Source organism: Stomoxys calcitrans, chromosome 2 (assembly GCF_963082655.1).
Source record: "Stomoxys calcitrans chromosome 2, idStoCalc2.1, whole genome shotgun sequence".
NCBI classification, from domain to species: Eukaryota; Metazoa; Arthropoda; class Insecta; order Diptera; family Muscidae; genus Stomoxys; species Stomoxys calcitrans.
This window is the reverse complement of record NC_081553.1, coordinates 220,102,541-220,124,242: the sequence shown is the minus strand read 5'-3', so window position 1 is coordinate 220,124,242 and position 21,702 is coordinate 220,102,541. Positions and strand designations below refer to the sequence as shown.

General features: G+C 35.8%; 2 protein-coding genes across 2 annotated transcripts; both read right to left on the bottom strand.

Annotated features, from left to right (window-relative positions):
• Positions 1–9,774: 9,774 nt before the first annotated feature.
• LOC106096360 (uncharacterized) lies at positions 9,775–14,705 on the bottom strand. The gene is made up of 2 exons (XM_013264063.2): positions 13,748–14,705; positions 9,775–10,216 (listed from the first exon to the last, which is right to left on the bottom strand). The coding sequence occupies exons 1-2, from the start codon at positions 14,264–14,266 to the stop codon at positions 10,043–10,045; spliced, it is 693 nt and encodes a 230-aa protein (XP_013119517.2). The 5' UTR covers positions 14,267–14,705; the 3' UTR covers positions 9,775–10,042.
• A 4,210-nt stretch (positions 14,706–18,915) lies between these two features.
• Positions 18,916–21,591, bottom strand: LOC106096346 (mediator of RNA polymerase II transcription subunit 17). The gene is made up of 4 exons (XM_013264047.2): positions 21,293–21,591; positions 19,894–21,234; positions 19,397–19,820; positions 18,916–19,329 (listed from the first exon to the last, which is right to left on the bottom strand). Exons 1-4 carry the CDS (start codon positions 21,385–21,387, stop codon positions 19,246–19,248), a joined length of 1,944 nt encoding a protein of 647 aa, XP_013119501.1. The 5' UTR covers positions 21,388–21,591; the 3' UTR covers positions 18,916–19,245.
• Positions 21,592–21,702: the final 111 nt, after the last annotated feature.

Sequence of the window (21,702 nt, the reverse complement as noted above, 5' to 3'; positions counted from 1 at the left end):
CCAACGTCCTACGTCAATACTAAATATCTGTGCAAAATTTCAAGCGGCTAGCTTTACGCCTTCGAACGCTATCGTGATTTCTACAGATGGGGGGACGGACACGGATAGATCGGCTCAGAACTTCGAGACGATCAAGAATATATATACTTTATGGGGTCCTAGATCAATATTTCGAGGTGTTACGAATGGAATGACTAGGTTCGTATACCCCCATCCTATGGTGGTGGGTTTAAAAAAGCCTCCTGAATGTCAATTAGCTGGCTATCACAGATTGTTTGTTCTATTAGACAAATTCAGAATAGGTTCTGCAAGCTCAAGTGCTTCGGAACCATTTACTATAGCCGAGCAGCATGGGTTCCTTCTCAAGCCCCATGTTGAAGAGATGACACGATCATTGTGCAAAGTCAAATCATCTTACGAAGAATTAGCTTGAAATACTTTTCCATGTATAGGGCTGTCGAAGACGGTTTATACAACACCTCTTTAGGGAGAAGTTTTTACATGGCAAAGTACCTCACAAATATCACCAGCATTAGGAGGGGATAACCACCGCTGAAAAATTTTCTGATATTCATGCCAGGATTCGAATCCAGGCGTTTAGCGTCATATGCGGACATGCTAACCTCTGCGCTACGGTGGCCTCCGAAGGCGGTTTATAGTCGAAGAAAATACTATAAAGACGCTCTGTTTGTCTAACGAAGTGTGAATATTCAGCAATATATGATTTAAAGTATTAAGACGCTCAGCAGGACAAGTGCGTGTTATACCTGTCAACTCAAAGCATAAAGATTTCTGAATGCTGAATAGTTACCTTAGTTTGGATTTCTTCTCCGTTGTTGGCCATCACATAAGTACTTCATATATAAGTATGGTTCGGATTTCAATCATTTACTTTTATTGCTTTATGAAATTGAGAGGCTCTGAACTTAATATGAATGTTCAACGAATATTGTTTTGCCGAACATGTATACAAATAGGGAAATTTCTCCTATTTTGGTTACTTCACGATACAAAATGTTTCCTTTTCTTGGTACAACATCTTTTTATATACCAATGATCCCCGAACTCAGTAGCATCGCGTATTTTTGTTGTTGTTGAAGCAGTGTATTGTACAACGAGGCGGCAGCCCTCGCCGATGAAGGAGTCCATCGGGTCAATCCGGTACGTACAACCGGCTGCCATGGGATTGCGTGTTGTTGTTGCCTTGTTCATTTTATATTGTGCAGGTGGTGGGTTTTTGAAAATAGATTATTCCACATATTTATCAGGCTTGCTCGGGTTTTCGAATTTGCAAAAAGCAAAAAAAAATGTTTAACACATATATTTCCCAAACCCTATACTTTTAAATTTGGAAATTACTGAAGGTTCCTCTTACTGGATAGAAATTTGTTTAAAATATGCATTGGAAATTTTATGTGGCTAGGCTTCCAAAAAAAGTAATCCAGCTTAACAGGCGTGTACCTTTTCCTTTTTGGTTTTCTTAAAAATATTATGAATTTTTTATTTTTTTCTTATAATAAATGTTATTTTATTGAAGTCATTATTTTATGAAAAAAAAGTTTTTCAATTTCTTTTTTATCTATTGGGTTGCCCAAAAAGTAATTGCGGATTTTTCATATAGTCAGCGTTGACAAATTTTTTCACAGCTTGTGATTCTGTAAATGCATTCTTTCTTCTGTCAGTTATCAGCTGTTACTTTTAGCTTGCTTTAGAAAAAAAGTGTAAAAAAAGTATATTTGATTAAAGTTCATTCTAAGTTTTATTAAAAATGCATTTACTTTCTTTTAAAAAATCCGCAATTACTTTTTGGGCAACCCAATATTTGTATAAAATTTTTGTAAACCTAACCCAAAATTTAAACAAAATAAGGGGACTGATAACTAAACCCCTACCATCTTCCTCTTATTATAAATATATGCTATTGTACAAACATTTTATTATAGATATGTACTAAAAATAGTTATATTTAGTGAATGTGAAAAAATAAGCACCTTTATATTGTATATGGGATATTTCACAATAAACCATAAGGTTTGGAAAAATATTTCTAAAATTGTTGTTAATATTTACTCGAATTATTTATTTTTATTTAATTTGCTGAAGTATTAGCCAAGCCGCAAGGACCTATTTGATTACTTGGCTACCATTAAGTTTTGTTAAAAATGGTTGATTTTTTTGAAAGCAATTTTTTTAGTTTAACACTGAAATTTGTATCATACAGGGTAGCAGACACAAATTGATACCAATACAAACGCCCACATTTTTTTTTTTGAGAAAATATTTTTCTTTCAATCAAATGACAAAAATGTGAGAAATCAAAATTTCAAAATCCATTCAATTTTTCTTAACTTGACCACCTTTTGTTTTGGTTTTTGCTCTGATTAAGTAAAAAAACCAGTTGCAAGCTGCACGAATGTAAATTGTGGTATTTTGTGGATAGGTAGGGGTGCGTCCAGAGGGATATGGGTCTGAGTCGATTGGGTCTGGCTGGGCAGTTAATCAGGTGACGTGTTGTCCCTGGTAACAATCGGGACATACATCCTTTACGTCGGCATCAATCCTTGCTCTGTAGGAGTTGAGGTGGCTGCATTTGCATCTCCTGGAAGGCGTATTATTTGTCCGATTTGGCTAAAAATTGCATCTAGTGTTCTTTTACGACTTACAAACACCGTGTCAAGTACAAATGAAATCTATGTATAACCTGATATAGCTCCAATATAACCCGATATCCAAATTTTAAGTCTTCATCCCCTGGAAGCCTCAAATTTTGTACGATTTGGCTAAAATTTTGCACGTAGTATTCTGTTACGACTTTCAACAACGGTTGAAATCGGTCTATAATCTGTTACAGCCCCCGTATAACTCGATCCCTCGATTTAACATCTTGATCTCCTGGAAGCCGCAATTTTTTTCCATTTTGGCTTAAATGTTGCATATAGCGTTCTGTTACGAATTTCAACAACCTTGCCAAGTACGGTTGAAATGAGGTCTATAACCAGATATAGCTCCCATATAAACAGATCTTCCGATTTGACATCTTGAGCCCCTGGAAGATGCATTTTTTTTCGGATTTGTCTAAAATTTTGCACGGTTGAAATCGGTCTATAATCTCATATAGCTCCCATATAAACTGATCTTCCGATTTGACATCTTGAGCCCATGTAAGCCACAATTGTTGTCCGATTTGGCTAAAAATTTGCCCGATATGTTATGTTTACGGCTCCTAGAAGATTTAATTTTGCATAAAATAGCAAAAAATTTGGTACGTGGAGTTAATTTATCCCCTTCATCAATTTTTTTTTGTGTAAATTTTTAGCAGAATCCATGGTGGTGAGTTCCTAAAATTCGTGCCGGTCGAAGCTAAAACGTTTTTAATTGTTTTTTTTTATCACCACCACCACAGTTGGCAACGCTACCACTATCATTTTTTTCACTTTGAGGTGTTTGAGTTCGCCAGCAACAACCGCTTGTGATTTTCCAGCCAATATAACGCAATCACACAATTAAGTGGGGTTTCATACTATGCGCGCGCATCAAAAACGGATTAAAAATTCAACTCTGCAAACAAATCCCACAAAAGCAAAGCGCAAAAGTTAAACATTTTTTAACTTCGACGATTGAACTCCATGGTAGAATCAAGAGGTGGCGTCATTAGCACAAAAACAAAAATCTACCCTTGTTTGACAGATATACCAATGTGAACCTGGTAACACTTAGGGTCAGCTACCCTTTAGTGTAATTCAATTAATCATGTTTTTTGATTTTTTTTAATTGGTTCAATTAAAAAAAAAATATTGAAATAATTTTTTTTGTTCTCTTTTGAGACGAGCTCAATGATCGCAGATTGCAAATGGAAAAGGAAAGCAAGATCGGAACACTCACCAACCATTATGGGACGCGGTTCGTATGAAGACTTTGTGTGACGGCTTCGAGGGCCGTACGTTGATATGTTGCATTTGTATCGTATTTATTGCGAAAACGCCTTTACGATACAAATACCACATTATCTACACTCGACAACCCTGTCTACTAACTGTACTTTTCCCAATGCATGTGTTTTTGTGTAATGGCAAATGCTTTGTCTACAACAAATTACACTACTCCCATGGTACGCACATGATTCTGTGCATCTGTTGGAAGTTGTATTGATGGATTCGAACGCTAGGTAACGGGCTCCGCCGATTTTTTTTCCATTTTCAAATTTTTTGCCTACTAGGGCGAAGATCATTAAAAGTCTGTTCGCGTACTTTTCCAGCAAAATTTGCAGGAGAGAAGGAGCCATTTTACTCTCTTTAAAAAATTTGCAAGCAAAAGTACGCGAACGACTTTCAGTAAAAATTTGCAGAAAAATAGCTGATGTTGGTTTTGGATGCTTGCTTGCTTGGAAAACTATTGGCGATACTTTTGAGGTATTTTCCATAGATAAACGTCTATTTATTGACCCGAGAGTGAAAAGTTTAGAAGGGGAGCCATTCGTATATCCGTGATCTCCGTGCCACTGGACAGCCATCACAAATTACCGTGCAATCCCATGGCAGCCGGTTGTACGTACCGCATTGGCCCGATGTAGTCTTTTCAGTGTACAGCACACTGCTACAATAACAACAACCGTACACGAAGCTAGGAATGTCATCCGTGGTGCCAAGTCGCGCATCTGGAATCTGGATCTGCCTGGAGTCAATTACCTTACAACTGTCCTCAGTCTATCTGAACTCTATTATAGTACTCAATGTTTGGAAAATGGGTAGTCTGATCCCGCTACTGAAACCTGAAAAAGACACTAGCAAAGGGGGAGTCGTACAGACCGATCTCCCTTCTCTCATCAGTAGCCAAGACGCATAAGGGACTACTCCTCCCGTTTCTCTGGTTAGAAAAATTCCATTCGCCGAGTATCGACATGCATTTCAAAGGCTACATAAGATTACAACTGCTTTACATGCCATCACCGTATACAAAAGTACACTTGTTGTGCTGACAAAGATACCTTGGACTAACCATCTAATGCTTTTGGATATTGTGGCTAGATAAATGATGTGAGGCTAAGGGAGTTTTCTATGTGGCGTGATGTGGCGGCTACGGACACTTTGTTATCCTTGATGACATCTGTATCCGTTCTCAATTGACATACTAATTTGCACTATTATACCCTCCACCATAGGGTGGGGGGTATACTAATTTCGTCATTCTGTTTGTAACTACTCGAAATATTTGCCTGAGACCCCATAAAGTATATATATTCTTGATCGTCGCGACTTTTTATGTCCATCTAGCCATGTCCGTCCGTCCGTCTGTCTGTCGAAAGCACTCTAACTACCGAAGGAGTAAAGCTAGCCGCTTCAAATTTTGTACAAATACTTCTTATTAGTGTAGGTCAATTGGTATTGTAAATGGGCCATATCGGACCATGTTTTGATATAGCTGCCATATAAACCGATCTTGGGTCTTGACTTCGTAAGCTTCTAGAAGGCGCAATTCTTATCCGATTGGAATGAAATTTTGCACGACGTGCAACGGCTTCTCTAATGACCTTCAACATACGTGTCTAATATGGTCTGAATCGATCAATAGCTTGATACAGCTCCCATATAAACCTATCTCCCGATTTTGCTTCTTGAGCCCCTACAAGGCGCAATTCTTATCCGAATCAACTGAAATATTACACAATGACATCCACAATGTTTAGCATTTATTTATGGTCCGAATCGGACTATAACTTGTTTTTTCTAATTCCATTGTGCGTCACTTGTTTAACTGCCCAGCTAGACCCACTCACTCCCATGGCAGTATCTTCCTTTCATAACAAATTCAAAGGAACGTTGTTGTTTTCATCGTAGCTCTCCAATGAGAATGATTCTATAAAAACACTTAAGAAACCGATAATTGCTCTTTTCTTGGTACCTGAAAGGATACAATGTTTTACAAATTTTCAAGATTTTCCAAATAATTCCTCAAATGTTGCACTTACCTTCTTATGTAGAACAACCGACTTGAGGTAAAATTACAATTTAATTTGTCGAGTTTCTGAAACCTGAAATAAATAAAAATGAAACAAATTTAATAATTACCAATAACAAATATTTATATTTTTACTTACCTCTGCCTTTTTGAACCATTTTGGCGTTAGCTTTCATAAAACAACTGACCTTTACAAAACATCTGTTCAAAGTTGCAAATTTCTGCTGGCAAAAAAAGTCCCAAGAGATTATCTATTTTCTAACTGTCAAAATTTGCGCTCTCGTCTGCTGGCAAATAAAGAACGCGAACGACTTCTAGTAAAAATTTGTGCAAATTTTTGAGTTTCCGAACACAGCTTAAATTTTACAATTTTTGAATATATTCAGTCAAAAATTATTTATTATAATCAAAAGGGAAAATCTTCTATCACATTTTTAATTGGATATTAAAAACAGTTCAATCAATTATTTTTTTAACTGCACCCTTTTTATAAAAAACTTTTAGAAAAATAATTTTTTAAGGTAAATTTTTTTGAGTATTTTTTTTTTAAATCTAAAAATTCACCAAAACACTAAATCTTCTTATTTGTGGTGGTAACTACAATCCCTATATATTATATATACATGCATATAAATACAAGCAAAAAAATGAAACCTTAAAAATTTCAAGTTTTTACTTAATTTTTCCTTTTTATTCTTATCATTTAAGTAAACTATGAAAAGCTAATATATATACACACACACATATATACATATATAAATATATACATACATTTATATAAATATTTTAATATTTAATATATTTTTAATATTGCAAATAGTAAAAACAAAAAGAGTATATATATATACACCTAAGATTTTTTTATTGTGTTTTAGAATAAGGTTTATTTTTTGTTTAAAGTTGATGTACACTGTTTTATTAGTTTGTAATTTATTAGCCAAGTCAATGGAATGTTTATTTATGATTTGAAAAAAATCTAAATTTAATTAATTTTTTAGTTTTAAGGCGGTTTTAAATCAAAAAACCATGAGTTTTTAATTGAAAAAAGAAATATATAACACAAAAATACTAAAACACAATTATAAATACTAAATGACAAAAAAGCAAAAACAAAAAAAATCTAAAATAAATAATTTGACTAAACTTATAAATATTATAAAATGTAATGGGAATTTTGCTAAAAGTAAATTATTTATAAAATACAACAATCGTAAAAACATATAAAGGCATATGGAAAAAAACGGAAAAAATATTCCCCAAAAAAAATTGTAAAATCCAAAAATATAAACAATGCAACATCCAGCAAGAAAATGAAACATTAAAATAACAACAAAAATCTTAACTTAAATAGTTGTAAGTTCTAAATGAAAGTAAATAAAAACAAAAAAAAAAGAAAATCGTAAAAACAATTATACATAATTATTAATTTAATGAACAAAAAAAAAACAAATAAAAATGTTTAAATAAGTATTTTAGTGTTAATTATACAAAAGCAAAAAGAAAAAAACACACTGGAAAAAAAACAGCAGCAAACGGAAATAGTAACACAACAGCAGCAATCTCTGTTACAAACAAAAAACAACAATTAAATAAATTATATATATATATATATTAGAATCAACCACAAGCAAACAACCAACAAACTAAAGAAAATCAATGATAAAGATGTCAATGTCTATGACGATGAGATTTTTGCCATTATTATTATGATTACATCTATACATTACATAACATTATTACAATGCATCCCGTATATATTCTCGATAATAATGACGATAATGACGAAAATAATGATAATGATGCTATGATGACGATGATATACCGAAGTGCAGCAAACATTTCGGTCCACAAACACAACAAAATGAATAAAGTTTTAAAACAACAACAATATTTGTAAAAAGTAAACAAAAAGACTGTAAATGGTGTTTTATTTCTGGTTTGGGTGTTACCTTTTTAAAGGTGGGAACTCGACATCAGTCGGCATAAATTTCGATTTTGTCTTGTCAGTCACCGTTCAACTGACAGCGTATGTTGAAGACGAGTTAGGTTAGGTTTAAGTGGCAGTCTGCCCTCAGACTCACTTAGACGTTTTCGTCCATTGTGATACCACCGGAACAGAAGAAGGAAGATGCCTTCTAGTTCTTACCGTTGAACCATCCAGATCGCTTTAAAAAGCCCAATAACTTGCGAATATTCACACCCGCTATATAAGACAGGTTCTCAAAGAAATGAGAACCTAAAGAGGAATTCCTTCAGATTGCTAGTATAGTCTCTTCTTTTTTGATGTCTTCACAGCTTCTGCAAAGTCGTTGCTGGCAACCTTCAATATGTCAGCATGTTTTCCGATTAGACTGCGACCTGTCATGACGGACACAATGACTGAGACGTCTGTTCTAACCAATGACAGCAAAGCAGTAGAGATCTTCAAGTCAAGATTAGGCCACATAGTTTTGGAATGGTCACAGCCCCCTCTTTGTGACCAACTATCATTCGTTGTCCTACGGGCCTGGTGCTGAAAACTTAACTTACATGAGGCATACCCACAGATTCCAGTATTCCTGAAATGTGTAGGGTAGTTCCTAGTCTTGTAAGCTCGTCCGCTTTACAATTCCCTGGGATATCTCTTTGGCCCAGTGCTGAATCTCGTAGAGAAATTTGGACAGTCCAGGGCGGTTTTTGTGTTCACAAATACGTTCTCCAGGCATTTAATGGCTGCCTGGCTGTCTGAGAAGATATATATGCAAATCGGCGTAATGACATTATATCTTATCCATTCCACCACTTCCTTAATTGCAAGAATCTTCGCTTGATACACACACTGCAGTGGTCGGCTAACCTTTTCGATATGACCAGTTCTAGATCTTTAGAGTACACCCCAAAGCCCACCTGGTCGTTTAAACCAATCGGTTCTATCAAGAATAGTGGTACAGTAATTTGTATCAAAAACCGGTTCAGGTAGGGTGTAATCCACACTGCCTGGAACATCGGATATTGTATCAAGGATAACACAGTGTCCTTAGCCGCCACAAGACCAATAAGAAAGCTCCCTTAACCTCATGGCAGTAGTCGCTGCAATTTGGGTAGCCACAATGTCCAGAGGCATTCAGTGCATCTGATGGTGTCGTCCTCAGTGCGGCTGTGATGAACAAAGAAGCCATCCTTTGGATCCGTTTAAGTATTGAGCAGTTGGTGACAATTGCAGTATATACCCAATACATGACACTCGACACTAAACCCGCAATTTTTGCCAATGGCTCTCTTGCAGGGGTATAGGCAAGAGTTGACTATCCTTGCCCTTTCAAAAATGTTGCATTTGAAGTTCAATTTCCTGTCCAGCAAAACACCCAGGTATTTTGCGCTTTCTGTAAATAGAACATTCTCTCTACCCAAGGAAACAAGTTCCCCTGCAGGCAACTTGTACCACCTGCTGAAAAGAACTACTTCTGTCTTGCAGGGATTTATACCTAGACCATTTTCGGTAGGGTATGCATTTTTCACCGGATTTTGACGAAAAGTTTACATATATACCCGAGGTAAATCTCCAATTGTGAAATCTTATTTTTATTAACATAAAACTTTCGATTAAATTAATATTTTTTTGGGCAGCAAATTTTGATTTCTCTATTAAATTTAGTCAAAATTTAGTACGTGTTAAATTTTTTTTAATTTTTTATTTTTTATCAATGATCACGCCTTTGTTTCTGATCCCATAATTGAAGAAATTTTATTTTATTTTCTTTTTCTTAAAAACATGCTTTATTGGAAAAATATATTTACAAATGTTTTTATCGAAAAAAGTATTCTAAAAAATACCACATGTTGAGATGAGAATACACAAAAAATATAACTTAATCAATAATGTAGTTAACAATAAATTTGATTTTGGTTTATTCCTATATTCTTATTCTTGTTTTCGTTTTTGGAAGAGGTTGATGATGAATTTGTTTTTCTATCTCCTTGGGATATGCACCAAATGTGCGTTTCAAAATCTAAACCCGGAATATATTTTGAATGAATGATGGATCATAAGTAAAATTGTACAAGCCTTAATTGCTACATGTATCCTAAGGTATCAATTGCCTTGATACTACTCCACATCAAATCGGGCATAGCCTTTGAAACGCATCGAACTGGTTTTCTGAGGCAAGAAACGTAGACTGTTGGATGCCAATGAACCTGAGGCCGCAGAATGTGGTACAACAGCTGGACGAGCAATCGTAAAGGTATCCTCCAAACTGACGTTATTGGCGCGATTTGTGCTCTGTAGGGAGAACAGGGAAGAAAATTTTTGTAAATTTTTTTTTCTCTAAAATATTTTATCAACATTTTATTTCTGTGGAAAATTTTCTCAAAATTATATTTCTATTTGGAATATTTTATCAAAATTTTATTTCTTTAGATAGTTTTGCCAATAGAAAATATTGCAAAAAAAATGCAAAATTGGAAAATTTTGTCAGATTTTGTTTGAATGAAAATTTTGACAAAATTTTATTTCTATATAAGTTTTGTACGGTTTGGAGGGTGTTTTGGGGCTGGGACGGCCACCGGCACGTTTTCTACTCTCAAATACCTCTCATTTCATTTCATTTGCGTCCCATATTGTCATAATGGGTCAATTAACCTATTTGACGTATTTTTAGGAGGAAAAGTGCCAACTACACTTGAACGCAAATTTTAATGTCATATTCGTAATCTACTCCCAAATACCTTTCATTTGAGTCCCACATAGCCATGGGCATATTAGCCGCCCATTTGGGGTGGGGCGACCTCCCATTACTTGAATCTAATTGTGTATGCCATATTTGTAATCTACTGCCAAATACCTTTCATTTGAGTCCCATATTGACATGAACGTCGAATAAATCTGTTTGGAGGCGGTATGTGGTTGGGGCGGCCCGCTGGGTATTTGGACCCAAATTTTAATACGATATTCGTTGTTAAGTCCCCATATTGTGTCTATCGGTCACATTTGGTTTTGGGTGGTATTTTTAGGGTAAGGGGAGCGTTCACTGCATCCGCGATTGTGTCTATCGGTCACTTTTGATTTTGGGTGTTATTTTTGGGATACGGGGGAGCGTCCGCCCCATCCGTTATATCTGAAAAATATATAGCCTATGTTTCCTTCCAGACAAACCTACACAATCTGTGAAAATTTTAAGAAAATCGGTTCTGGCGTTTTTGATTTTACGGAACAAACGGTCATATGCCCATTTGGGGCGTTTTTGGGGAGGGTGGAGTGACCCTCTAATCTTCAATCTGATTTTTTATGCCAGATTCGAAATCTACTCCCGAATACTTTTCATTTGAGCCCCATATTGACATGAACGTCCAATATGTCTATTTGGGGTAGTTTTTCGGTTGGGGCTGGCCGATGGGTACTTAGACTCAAATTGTTATACCATATTCGTATTCTACTCCCCAATACCTTTAATTTGATACCCATATTGTCCCGATCGATTTTGATTTTAATTTTGAATGATGTTTTTGGCATAAGGGGGAGGGTCCGTCCCCCTTCCGATATCAAAAAATTATGTAGCCTATGTTTCCTTGCAGACCAACCTATTTCAAGGTAATCGATTCAATCGTTTTTGAGTCTATACGGAACAAACAAACAAACACAAATTGATTTTATACCCTCCCCCATAAGATGGGGGTGTACTAATTTCGTCATTCTGTTTGTAACACCTCGAAATATGCATCCCACCTCGAAATATGCAGACCTTATAAAATATATATATTCTTAATCGTCATGACATTTTAAGTCGATCTGGCCATGTTCGTCCTTGTGTCCGACCATCTGTCTGTCGAAAGCACGCTAACTTTCGAAGGAGTAAAGCTAGCCGCTTGAAATTTTGCACAAATACCATTTATTAGTGTAGGTCGGTTGGTATTGTAAATGGGCCAAATCGGTCCATGTCCGTCCGTCTGTCTGTCAAAGGCACGCTAACTTTCGAAGGAGTGAAGCTAGTCGCTTGAAGTTTTGCACAAATAGCATTTATTAGTGTAGGTCGGTTGGTATTGTAAATGGGCCAAATCGGTTCATGTTATGATATAGCTGCCATATAAACCGATCTTGGATCGTGACTTCTTGAGGGCGCAATTCTCGTCCGATTTGGCTGAAGTTTTGCACGTGGTGTTTTGATATCACTGCCAACAAGTATGGTACAAATTGGTTCATAACCTGATATAGTAGCAATATAAAACGATCTGGGGTCTTGATTTCTTCAGCTTATAGAGGGCACAATACTTATCCGATTTGGCTGTAATTTTGCACGTGGTGTTTTGGTATCACTTCCAACAACTGTGCTAAGTATGATTCAAATCGGTTCATAACCTGGTATAACTGCCATATAAACCGATCTTGGATCTTGACTTTTTGAGCCTCCAAAGGGCGCAATTCTCATCCGATTTGACTGAAATTTAGCATGAGGTGTTTTGTTATGACTTCCAACATGGTGCTAAGTATGGCGCAAATCGGTACATAAACTGATATAGCTGCCATATAAACCGATCTGGGATCTTGACTTCTTGAGCCTCTAGAGGGCACAATTCTTATCCGATTGGGCAGACATTTTGTACAACGGCTTCTCCCATGACCTTCAACATAGGTGTCCAATATGGTCTGAATCCATCTGTAGCTTGATACTGTTCCCATATCAACCGATCTCCCGATTTTGCTTCTTGAGCCCCTACAAGGCGCAATACTTATCCGAATGGACCGAATATTACACAATGACTTCTACAATGTTCAGCATTCAATTCATTTATGGCCCGAATCGGACTAAAACTTGATATAACTGCAATACCATAACAGTTCCTATTCATTATTCTTTGTTTGCCTAAAAAGAGATACCGCGCAAAGAACTCGACAAATGCTATCCATGGTGGAGGGTATATAAGATTCGACACGGCCGAACTTAACACGCTCTTACTTGTTATATTTATATACAGATTGTGCTAAAAAAGTTTATCCTTGTTATCCTGTTTTTTATTTTATCAAAAATCTTATTAAAATTTGATTTTTATGGAAATTTTTGTCAAAATTTTTTTTCTATGTTAAATTTTGTAAAATTTTATTTCTAGGAAAATTTTGTCAAAATTTTATTTTTTGTTTTTTTTTTTTTTTTTGGAGCCAAACCAAGGAGACAAAGTTATAAAATTCCAAAGGTCAACAATAAAATTACAGAATTTTTTTTTTCTATAGAAAATTGTATCAAATTTTTATTTTTATGGAAAATTTTGCCAAAATTTTATTTCGAGGAAAATTTTGTCAAATTTTTATTTTGAGGACAATTTTGTCAAAATTTAATTTCTAAGGAAAATTTTTTCAAATTTAATTTCTAAGGAAAATGTCAAAATTGTATTTATATGAAAAATTTTGTCAAATATTTTTTTTGTGGATAATGTTGCCGACAATTAATCTCTATGGGAAATTTGGTCAAAATGTTATTTCTAAGTTGATTTTAGAAATTTTTAAATTGATTTTAGAAATATTTTTGTTGCGTGGATATTTATCCTTATGATAAAATCATTGATATTAAATTTTTGTTTTATGTCTGTATAACATTGCCTTGACACCTGCTAACTGCTTAAGGTCAAAAATAGATTTGGTAGCCACTTATCAACCTAGACTTAGGTACTGTTATTTGAAAGAAATTCCAATTATTGTCTTTCTAGCCAAATTGCGATGACCATTAATGCTTAATATGCCTTAAGGACTAGAGGCGGGTTGGCCTGACCGTATAAAAATAATTATGACACGAAAACAAAAACACCAAGCGAAATCACTAACCCATCTTTCTAAATCACAAAATGTTATATTGTAACTTATATTTGTTGTCGTCGTCGTCGTTGTTGTTGTTGTAGTTGTTGTCAAAGCAGCAATAGTTCTAGTTTTGTTGTTCATGCTACTGCCACCACTTCCGTTGTTGACCATACCTCCCGCCTCTGTGTTTGTTCCAGCACTTGCTACACCAACGGAATTTTTAGTTATGCCCAGATTGTTGTTGTTGTTGTTACTGTTGGCCAAAGAGGTCATACGGATGTGTAGACCTCTATTGGTGGAGAACAGTATGGGTATATTACGTTTTAATGGCAATGACGCCGGCAACGGCGTTAATGCTAGCGATGATGTTGTTCTGGCCGAAACCGATGATGATGATGTTCCAGCTCCTGCTTCACCATCATGTTCTTGAGACGTCAGTGGTTTATTTATGCTCTCACCAAATGACACCCGATTTGAAAGTCTTAGCCCGGTTCTGGATTTACACATTGAGGTGGTTGCCGGCAAATTGATTTCATCGTTGGACATTCTGCTTCCTAGACGAATTGTGGGAAATCTTGTATGGGATTTTTGATAACATTTAGTTTAAAGCTCAGTGCTCAGAGGCCAAAGGCAATAGTTTAGGTTTGGTTACAAGTTGCTTGGTTTGTTTAGCAACGCACTGTGATTAACAGTCCGGCCGCCTTTTTGTATGGTTATCGATTTTTTTCTTTTTGATTAAATAGATATTTTGTCAACTCAACAATTTGTTTCTATTTTCACTCAAAACTCAATAAATACGACTTTTAGTTAGGAGGGTTTTAAGTTAATTCAACTTTAATACACTCTTCTTGTTTCTACATAACTTTCATTTATTTTTTCTAATTTTTTGTTTGGATTTTAGTTTTTAGTTTTTTTTCTAGGTGGTATCGTTTTTGTCCTGTCTAGCCTGTCTGTTAGTTACACTCACTAATTCTATTTCGAGCAATTCTCTGGTTAGCTTAGCCAGCTGTTTGCTTTGCCTTACATTTAAAGCTACAACTAGATGGGGGTATGTTTCGAATGTCATCTAGTTTGCTTAGGCTAGGGTTTTGGTATACATATGAAATATTTAATAAATAAAGTCTTAAAGGTTTTTGAAAATTTGATGTATTTTATTGTTATAGAAATTTTGTAAAAATTTTGTTTAGAGAAGAATTTAGGTATAACAAGTAAAAAGGCGTTAATTTCGTCCTTGCCGAACTTTGGATTCCCACCACCTCGGTTATACATGTAAACCAGCTTTCGTCAAAATCAGGAGAAAAATGCATACTTATGCCTCATAATAGCTATAGTGAAATATGTTCCAATTTGGACCAAATACTAATAATTACAAGTCATTTTTCAATTGTGTACAACAAAATATTGGTCTCTTTAGTAGCTATATCTAAAAATAAACCGATCGGAACCATATACAACACGGATGTCGAGAAGCCTAACATAAGTCACTGTGTTAAATTTCAGTGAAATCGGCCCCTTTTATGGGGCCAGGACTTTAAATCGAGATATCGGTCTCTATGGCAGCTATATCCAAATCTGAACCGATTTGGGCCATGTTTCAGAAAAATGTCAAAGAGCCTAGCCCACCTCACTGTCCCAAATTTCGGCGACATAGGACAATAAATGCGCTTTATATGGGCCCAAAAACTTAAATCGGGAGATCGGTCTATATGGTAGCTATATGCAAATCTTGATCGATCTAATTGAAGAAGGATGTCGAAGGGTCTAACACAACTCATTGTCCCAAATTTTAGCAAAATCGGACAATAAATGCGCCTTTGATGGGCCCATGGCCTTAAATAGAGAGATCGGTCTATATGGCAGCTATATGCAAATCTGGACCAATCTGTGCCATATTGAAGAAATATGTCCAAAGGCCTAACACAACTCACTGTCCCAAACTTCAGCAAAATCCGATAATAAATGTGGCTTTTATGGACCTAAGACCCGAAATCGAGAGATCGGTCTATATGGCAGCTATATCCAAATCTGGACCGATCTGGGCCAAATTAAAAAAAAATATGTCGAAGGGTCTAACACAACTCACTGTCCCAAATTTCAGCAAAATCCGATAATAAATGTGGCTTTTACGGGCCTAAGACCCTAAATCGTCGGATAGGTCTATATGGCAGCTATACCAAAATCTAGACCAATCTGAGCCAAATTGAAGAAAGATGTTGAAGGGCCTAACACAACTCACTGTCCAAATTTCAGCAAATCCGATAACAAATGCGCCTTTTATGGGCGCAAGAACTTAAATCGAGAGATCGATCTATATGGCACCTATATAAAATATGGACCAATCTGGGCCAAATGGATGAAAGATGTCGAAGGGCCTAACACAACTCACTGACCCAAATTTTGGCAAAATCGGACAATAAATGCGCCTTTTATGGGGCCCAAAACTTCCAAATCTGGACCGATTTGGGCCAAAATGAAGAAAGATGTCGAAGGGCCTAACACAGTTCACTGTCCCAAATTTCAGCAAAATCCGATAAAAAAATATGGTTTTTATGGACCTAAGACCCTAAATCGACGTATCGGTCTATATGGCAGCTATATCCAAATCTGGACCGATCTGGGCCAATTGGAAGAAGGTTGTCGAAGGGTCTAACACAACTCACTGTCCCAAGTTTCAGCAAAATCGAATAATAAATGTGGCTTTTATGAACCTAAGGCCCTAAATCGGTGGATCGGTCTCTATGGGGGCTATATCAAGATATAGTCCAATATAGGCCATCTTCGAACTTACCATCTTATGGACAAAAAAAGAATCTGTGCAAAGCTCAATATCTCTATTTTAAAGACTGTAGCGTGATTTCAAAAGACAGGCGGACATGGCTAGATCGTCTTACATTTTTACGCTGGTCAAGAATATATATAGGGTCGGAAATGGATATTTCGATGTGTTGCAAACGGAATGACAAAGTGAATATACCCCCATACTTCGGTGGTGGGTATAAAAATGTAATTTCGCCAGAAATTTTTTCAATAATATAAATGTTATCAAATATTTTATTGTCATAAAATTTTTCTTTAAATTTAATTTTTGCACAAAATTTTGCCAATATTTTATTTTCTATAAAAATTTATTAAAACTATTGCAAAATATATTTTGTAGACAACATGTCAGAAAGTTTAATACAAAATTCTCTTCTTATTTTTATAGAGGATAGAAAACCTTTTCAATAATTTTATTTTATTTTTGGGAAATTATACCCAAATTTAACATTGTGTAGATTTTTACTGTTCCAGATATATGTCAAATGAAACATTCGTTCATGGTTTTAATTTCTTTTCACTCTAGTACTTCGGTTGACTTCAAAGAATCATATATAAAATTCTCGAAAATAGTTTGAAGAAGTCAGACGAAATATCGGAGCAAAGAGAATTTGAAACTACGAACGTTTGTAGCCGAAATTTTTTATCAAAAAATTTGTCAAAATTTTATTGTTAGCGAAAATTACGTTAACATTTCATTTTTACCCATATTTTTTCCATCCCATGGCAGCCGGTTGTACGTACCGGGTTGACCCGATGGAGTCCAGCATGGGCAACGGCGGCCGCTTCAGTGTTCAACACACTGCTACAAAAACAACCAAAATTTGTTTAAAAGTTTAATTTGACCAAAAATTTTTTCAACTTTTTTTTGCTATAGCAAAATTTTATTAAAAACAAGTAAAAGCGATTTCGGTCGGTCCGAATCTTGAGAACTCACCATGGATTCTGCTAAAAATTTATACAAAATGAATTTAGTTGGGGGCATAATTTTATTCTACATACCAAACTTCTGTCAAACCAGCAAAAATTAAAGCTTCTAAGAACCGAACCATCGAGACGATTATAGACCGATTTGGACCAAATTTGGCACAGTTGTTGGAAGTCATAACAAAACACTACATGCAAAATTTCAGCCATATCGGACAAATGTTGCGGCTTGTAAGGGCTCAAGAAGTCAAATCAAGAGATCGGTTTATATGGTGGCTATATCAGGTTATAGACCGATTTGGACCATATTTGGCGCAGTTGTTGGAAGTCACAATGGAACACCACTTGTAAAATGTCAGCCAAATTGGACAAAAATTGCTGCTTGTAAGGGCTCAAGAAGTCAAATCGGTTTATATGGAGGCTATATCAGGTTATAGGCCGATTTGGACCGTACTTGGCACAGTTGTTAGAAACCATAAAATAACATCCCGTGAAAATTTTGAGCAAAAGCCGATTACTGGCTTAGGTGTATGTCCATAGTGGCATGAGGCGGATTAATATCCGCACCCTTTTTTTCAACCCAACCTAACCTAGGTTAGGTTACGTCAACATAACCTAATTTCTCTTTTTCCCAATTTTGTAATTTTTTTCCCAATTTTGTAATTTTTTACAAAATTTTATAATTTTTGCATTTCTATGGAAAATTTACCAGAAAATTGTCTTTTAGAAAAAATATCTGATGACATTTTTTTCATAGGAAAATTTTGCATATTATTTTTCAATTTTGCATACTTATTAAATTCAATTATTCTAATAATTAAATTAAAATTAGATTTACGTACAATATTTGCAAATGGTGGAATAGAAAATTTCCTCAAAATTTTTTTTTGAAAATTATCAACGGATAATCATCTCTCTGCTGGCTTTGGAAAGCTATGGAAGGTGAAGAATAAATGGACACATTGAACTGTGACAAGCTGTCGTCCCAATTCTTATGCAGACTACCTTTGTCAGGATAAAGATTCTTCTTAGCGACAACACAATGTTAGCCCAGTAATATATATATTTGTTTTTCGAAAAAAAAACGTCCTAATCAGCGACACTTGGATAGGCAACTACCTCCCGGAGTATTATATTGGATCTTCAGAGAAGTTTACATTAGAAGCGTCAAACAGCTAACATGTTTTAACTTTTTAATGCTCCTGATTTAGACTATTGTAATATTTCTTCTATGAAGGGTGTTTCACATTCGTGGTGACCAATTGTAACGTTGTCGATAGTTTCACAGAATATCTAGTGGAGTTGTGCATATGTTTTATGTGATTATATTAAGGGTGGTTTCGTGCTTAATTCCATTCATACCACCTGTGCACATAAATAGTCAAAAGTAGGAGTACAAAAGTATTTCATGGTACCCTTGGTAAACTTTTCTATCTGAATAAAAAACCAAATTGTGGTAAAATTAGGTTTTTATTACAAGTTATCACGTGAATACGAATAATTCCCCGTATAAAGTATCAGCTTGAAACAACGACGAAGCTCTTCTGACGAAGTCGTGATTTATTGTTTTTTAATTTGTTAAATACATATACAAAAATAAAAGCCACAACTTTACTTTTGTCTTAAAATCGAAAAGAAATAGTTGGAATTAAAAGCCTATAGTTTTACTTAATTTAAAATTTAATACATCATTTCTTTTTGTTTATTTTCAATTATAATAAAATTGTTTTAGTGTATGTAAGTGTGTAGGTTTGATTTTCACATAAGTGTTCACATGTTGATTAAGCTGAATTACTATTCAGTGAAGCCATAAGAAACTCCATTTTATTGAGAAAACTCTTGCCTTCAATCTTTTCAAAGCGAACCTGAAACAACAATAAAAAAAATCCAAATGATTCATATATACATTCGGAATAGCACCTCATACTTTACCTCTTTAAAATGACCACCCAAATTTTCCCAAAACTTCTCTGGCACCAAAGGATTGGGAAAAAACTCCTGGCGGGGACTCTTTGCTATATACACTTTAACATCCATTTGTGATTGCGTACAACGTATCTGCACAGCAATCATACGATCGCTATTGGGCGATGACAGTAGACAAGAACTAGCGTTTCCTAGCGGTTCCACTTTACCTATACCCAAGTGATTGCTATTCGATAGAACTTGCCAAGCCATACAGCGGGCTAAATTGAGCAGACATGATATTTGATGGGAATTTATTTGACAGAGAATTAAATCACGTAACTCCTGGGGCTCATAAGATAAGTGCATAACGCGGCCATCTCGACATATAGCTTTCAGAGATCTCTCGCGTACATGAATGACAAGTGAGGTGCGGTTTATGGTATCATATCTAAACGAAAAAACCATATTAGATAAAATTAAATTAAATTAAAAAAAAAAAAAAACTTAAAAACATCACCTACCCATGCGTCACTATGTTGATTTTTACACATGACATTGTGGGGCTAGTCATTGCATTCCAGTGTGAAACAATTTGTGGGTCTTTTACATCTCGTGCCAAAGTATCCAATACATATTGGGTACGTTTTCTCATAAATATGTGCTGAGCTTGGGCTATTATTTGCTCCAAAATTGTTTGTGACTTGGTCATTTCAACTAAAGTTTGTCGGTCAGCCGCCATAGGTCCAGCCAGCATTCTTTTCTTGCTGGGGCCCAAAGGACCACTGGCTGGATGCGGAAATGGATGATGGGAGTTTTTATGATGTACCTCTCGCAACAGCTGATGTAATGAATGTTCCAAAACATGATCGTGGTCATGATCATTTACCGGTGTTGGCTGACTACTATCTATTGTAGTGGAATGGCATAGTGAGATGATCAATTGTATTCCCGGCAGCAGAGTAGCTCTTATTTGATTTCCTATTACCACATGTGGAATGGGTGCTTGTAATTGAATGGCTTCTCTGGCCAGTTGACTAAATAGCTCTTTGCAGAATAAAACATTTTGAGCATCCTCTATGGTCTTTTGCCAGACTCCGCCTTGTTGGGTGGTGTTGGGACCATGTCCCATTAAGTTCACCGTAGCTGTGCACAAGTCTTCTTGGTCCTTTTGTGTTATTACCTTAAAATAAGCAACGCCTTGTAATTCTGCTGGTACTATGACCCTTAATGAGGAGTTGTTTTTAGGCGAGGGATTCTGGAGACCATTATTTGTGCCAGAGCTTGTGGATGATGTAGTGGCAGTTGCATCATCTTCAACAACATCTTCCGCCTTTGTCACTTCAAAAGTACCACTCATACCGTATTTCGAACCGGCCGTTCGATAGCTCAAATCACCAATTATGGCGTTGTTATTTTTCTTTAATCGCCAATTTTGTCTGAGGCGCAGCAGTTCAATGTGGAAGTCGGACACATTGCGGTTTCTTTGCTCAGTGTGGGTATTTTTTAAACGCTCTGCACCGCTTAACAGTATTTGGGCGGCTTGATTCAAAGCCTTTTTCCTGCTGTACACTTGAACTATGGGCTTTGTTTCATCATTATCAGGATCTGGCACAGGATCCAGCACTAAGTAACGTTTATCTTTTGCAATTGACAAAACATCCGAGAGAACACATACCTCTGTTAGGGCATCATTCAGTTTATTTCGTACCGAGTCCCAAGGCCATAGACTAGGTTGAAATTGGGCATCTTTGTCGGGTTCTTCTCCCGCAGCCTTCTCCTCCTTTTTAAGCTCCTCTAAAGAGGTCTTGCTGAAATCGATGCGTGCAGCGCAATTGGTCAAAGTTTCGGACAAAGTTGGTGGTCTGGAAGTAGAAATTCGCATTTATTGTGAAAGTCAAACATGTTGCTGAGAATACATACGTCTCGTAGATTTCCGTGCCATCGTAGGCTATTTCTTGAATTTTACTCTCGCACGTAGTTTCTACAGATACATTTACCGAGTTTGTGAAATTCATGGTGGGGAGTTAAGAATCCAGCAAAGCTTTGCAAGAAATTTTTTCCAAAACACTAGTAAATCCAAGATTATTAGAAGCTAACAAATTTCGGCCCGGCCAAAATTTGGCTTTGTTGTGTGTAATTCACAATAGTGCTAAAATGGGATATTCACAAACACGCACGTTAACAGTGATGAGAAATTGTCCACAATCAATTTAGGCCCTGTGGTGAAGGTTCTGTCATTTTTTCACATGAGCAACTGAAATTTATGAAAAATAAACGGATTTTCAAAGTCAAGTGCTCAAAGAGAGCAGTTAAAAACAATTAATCTTAGT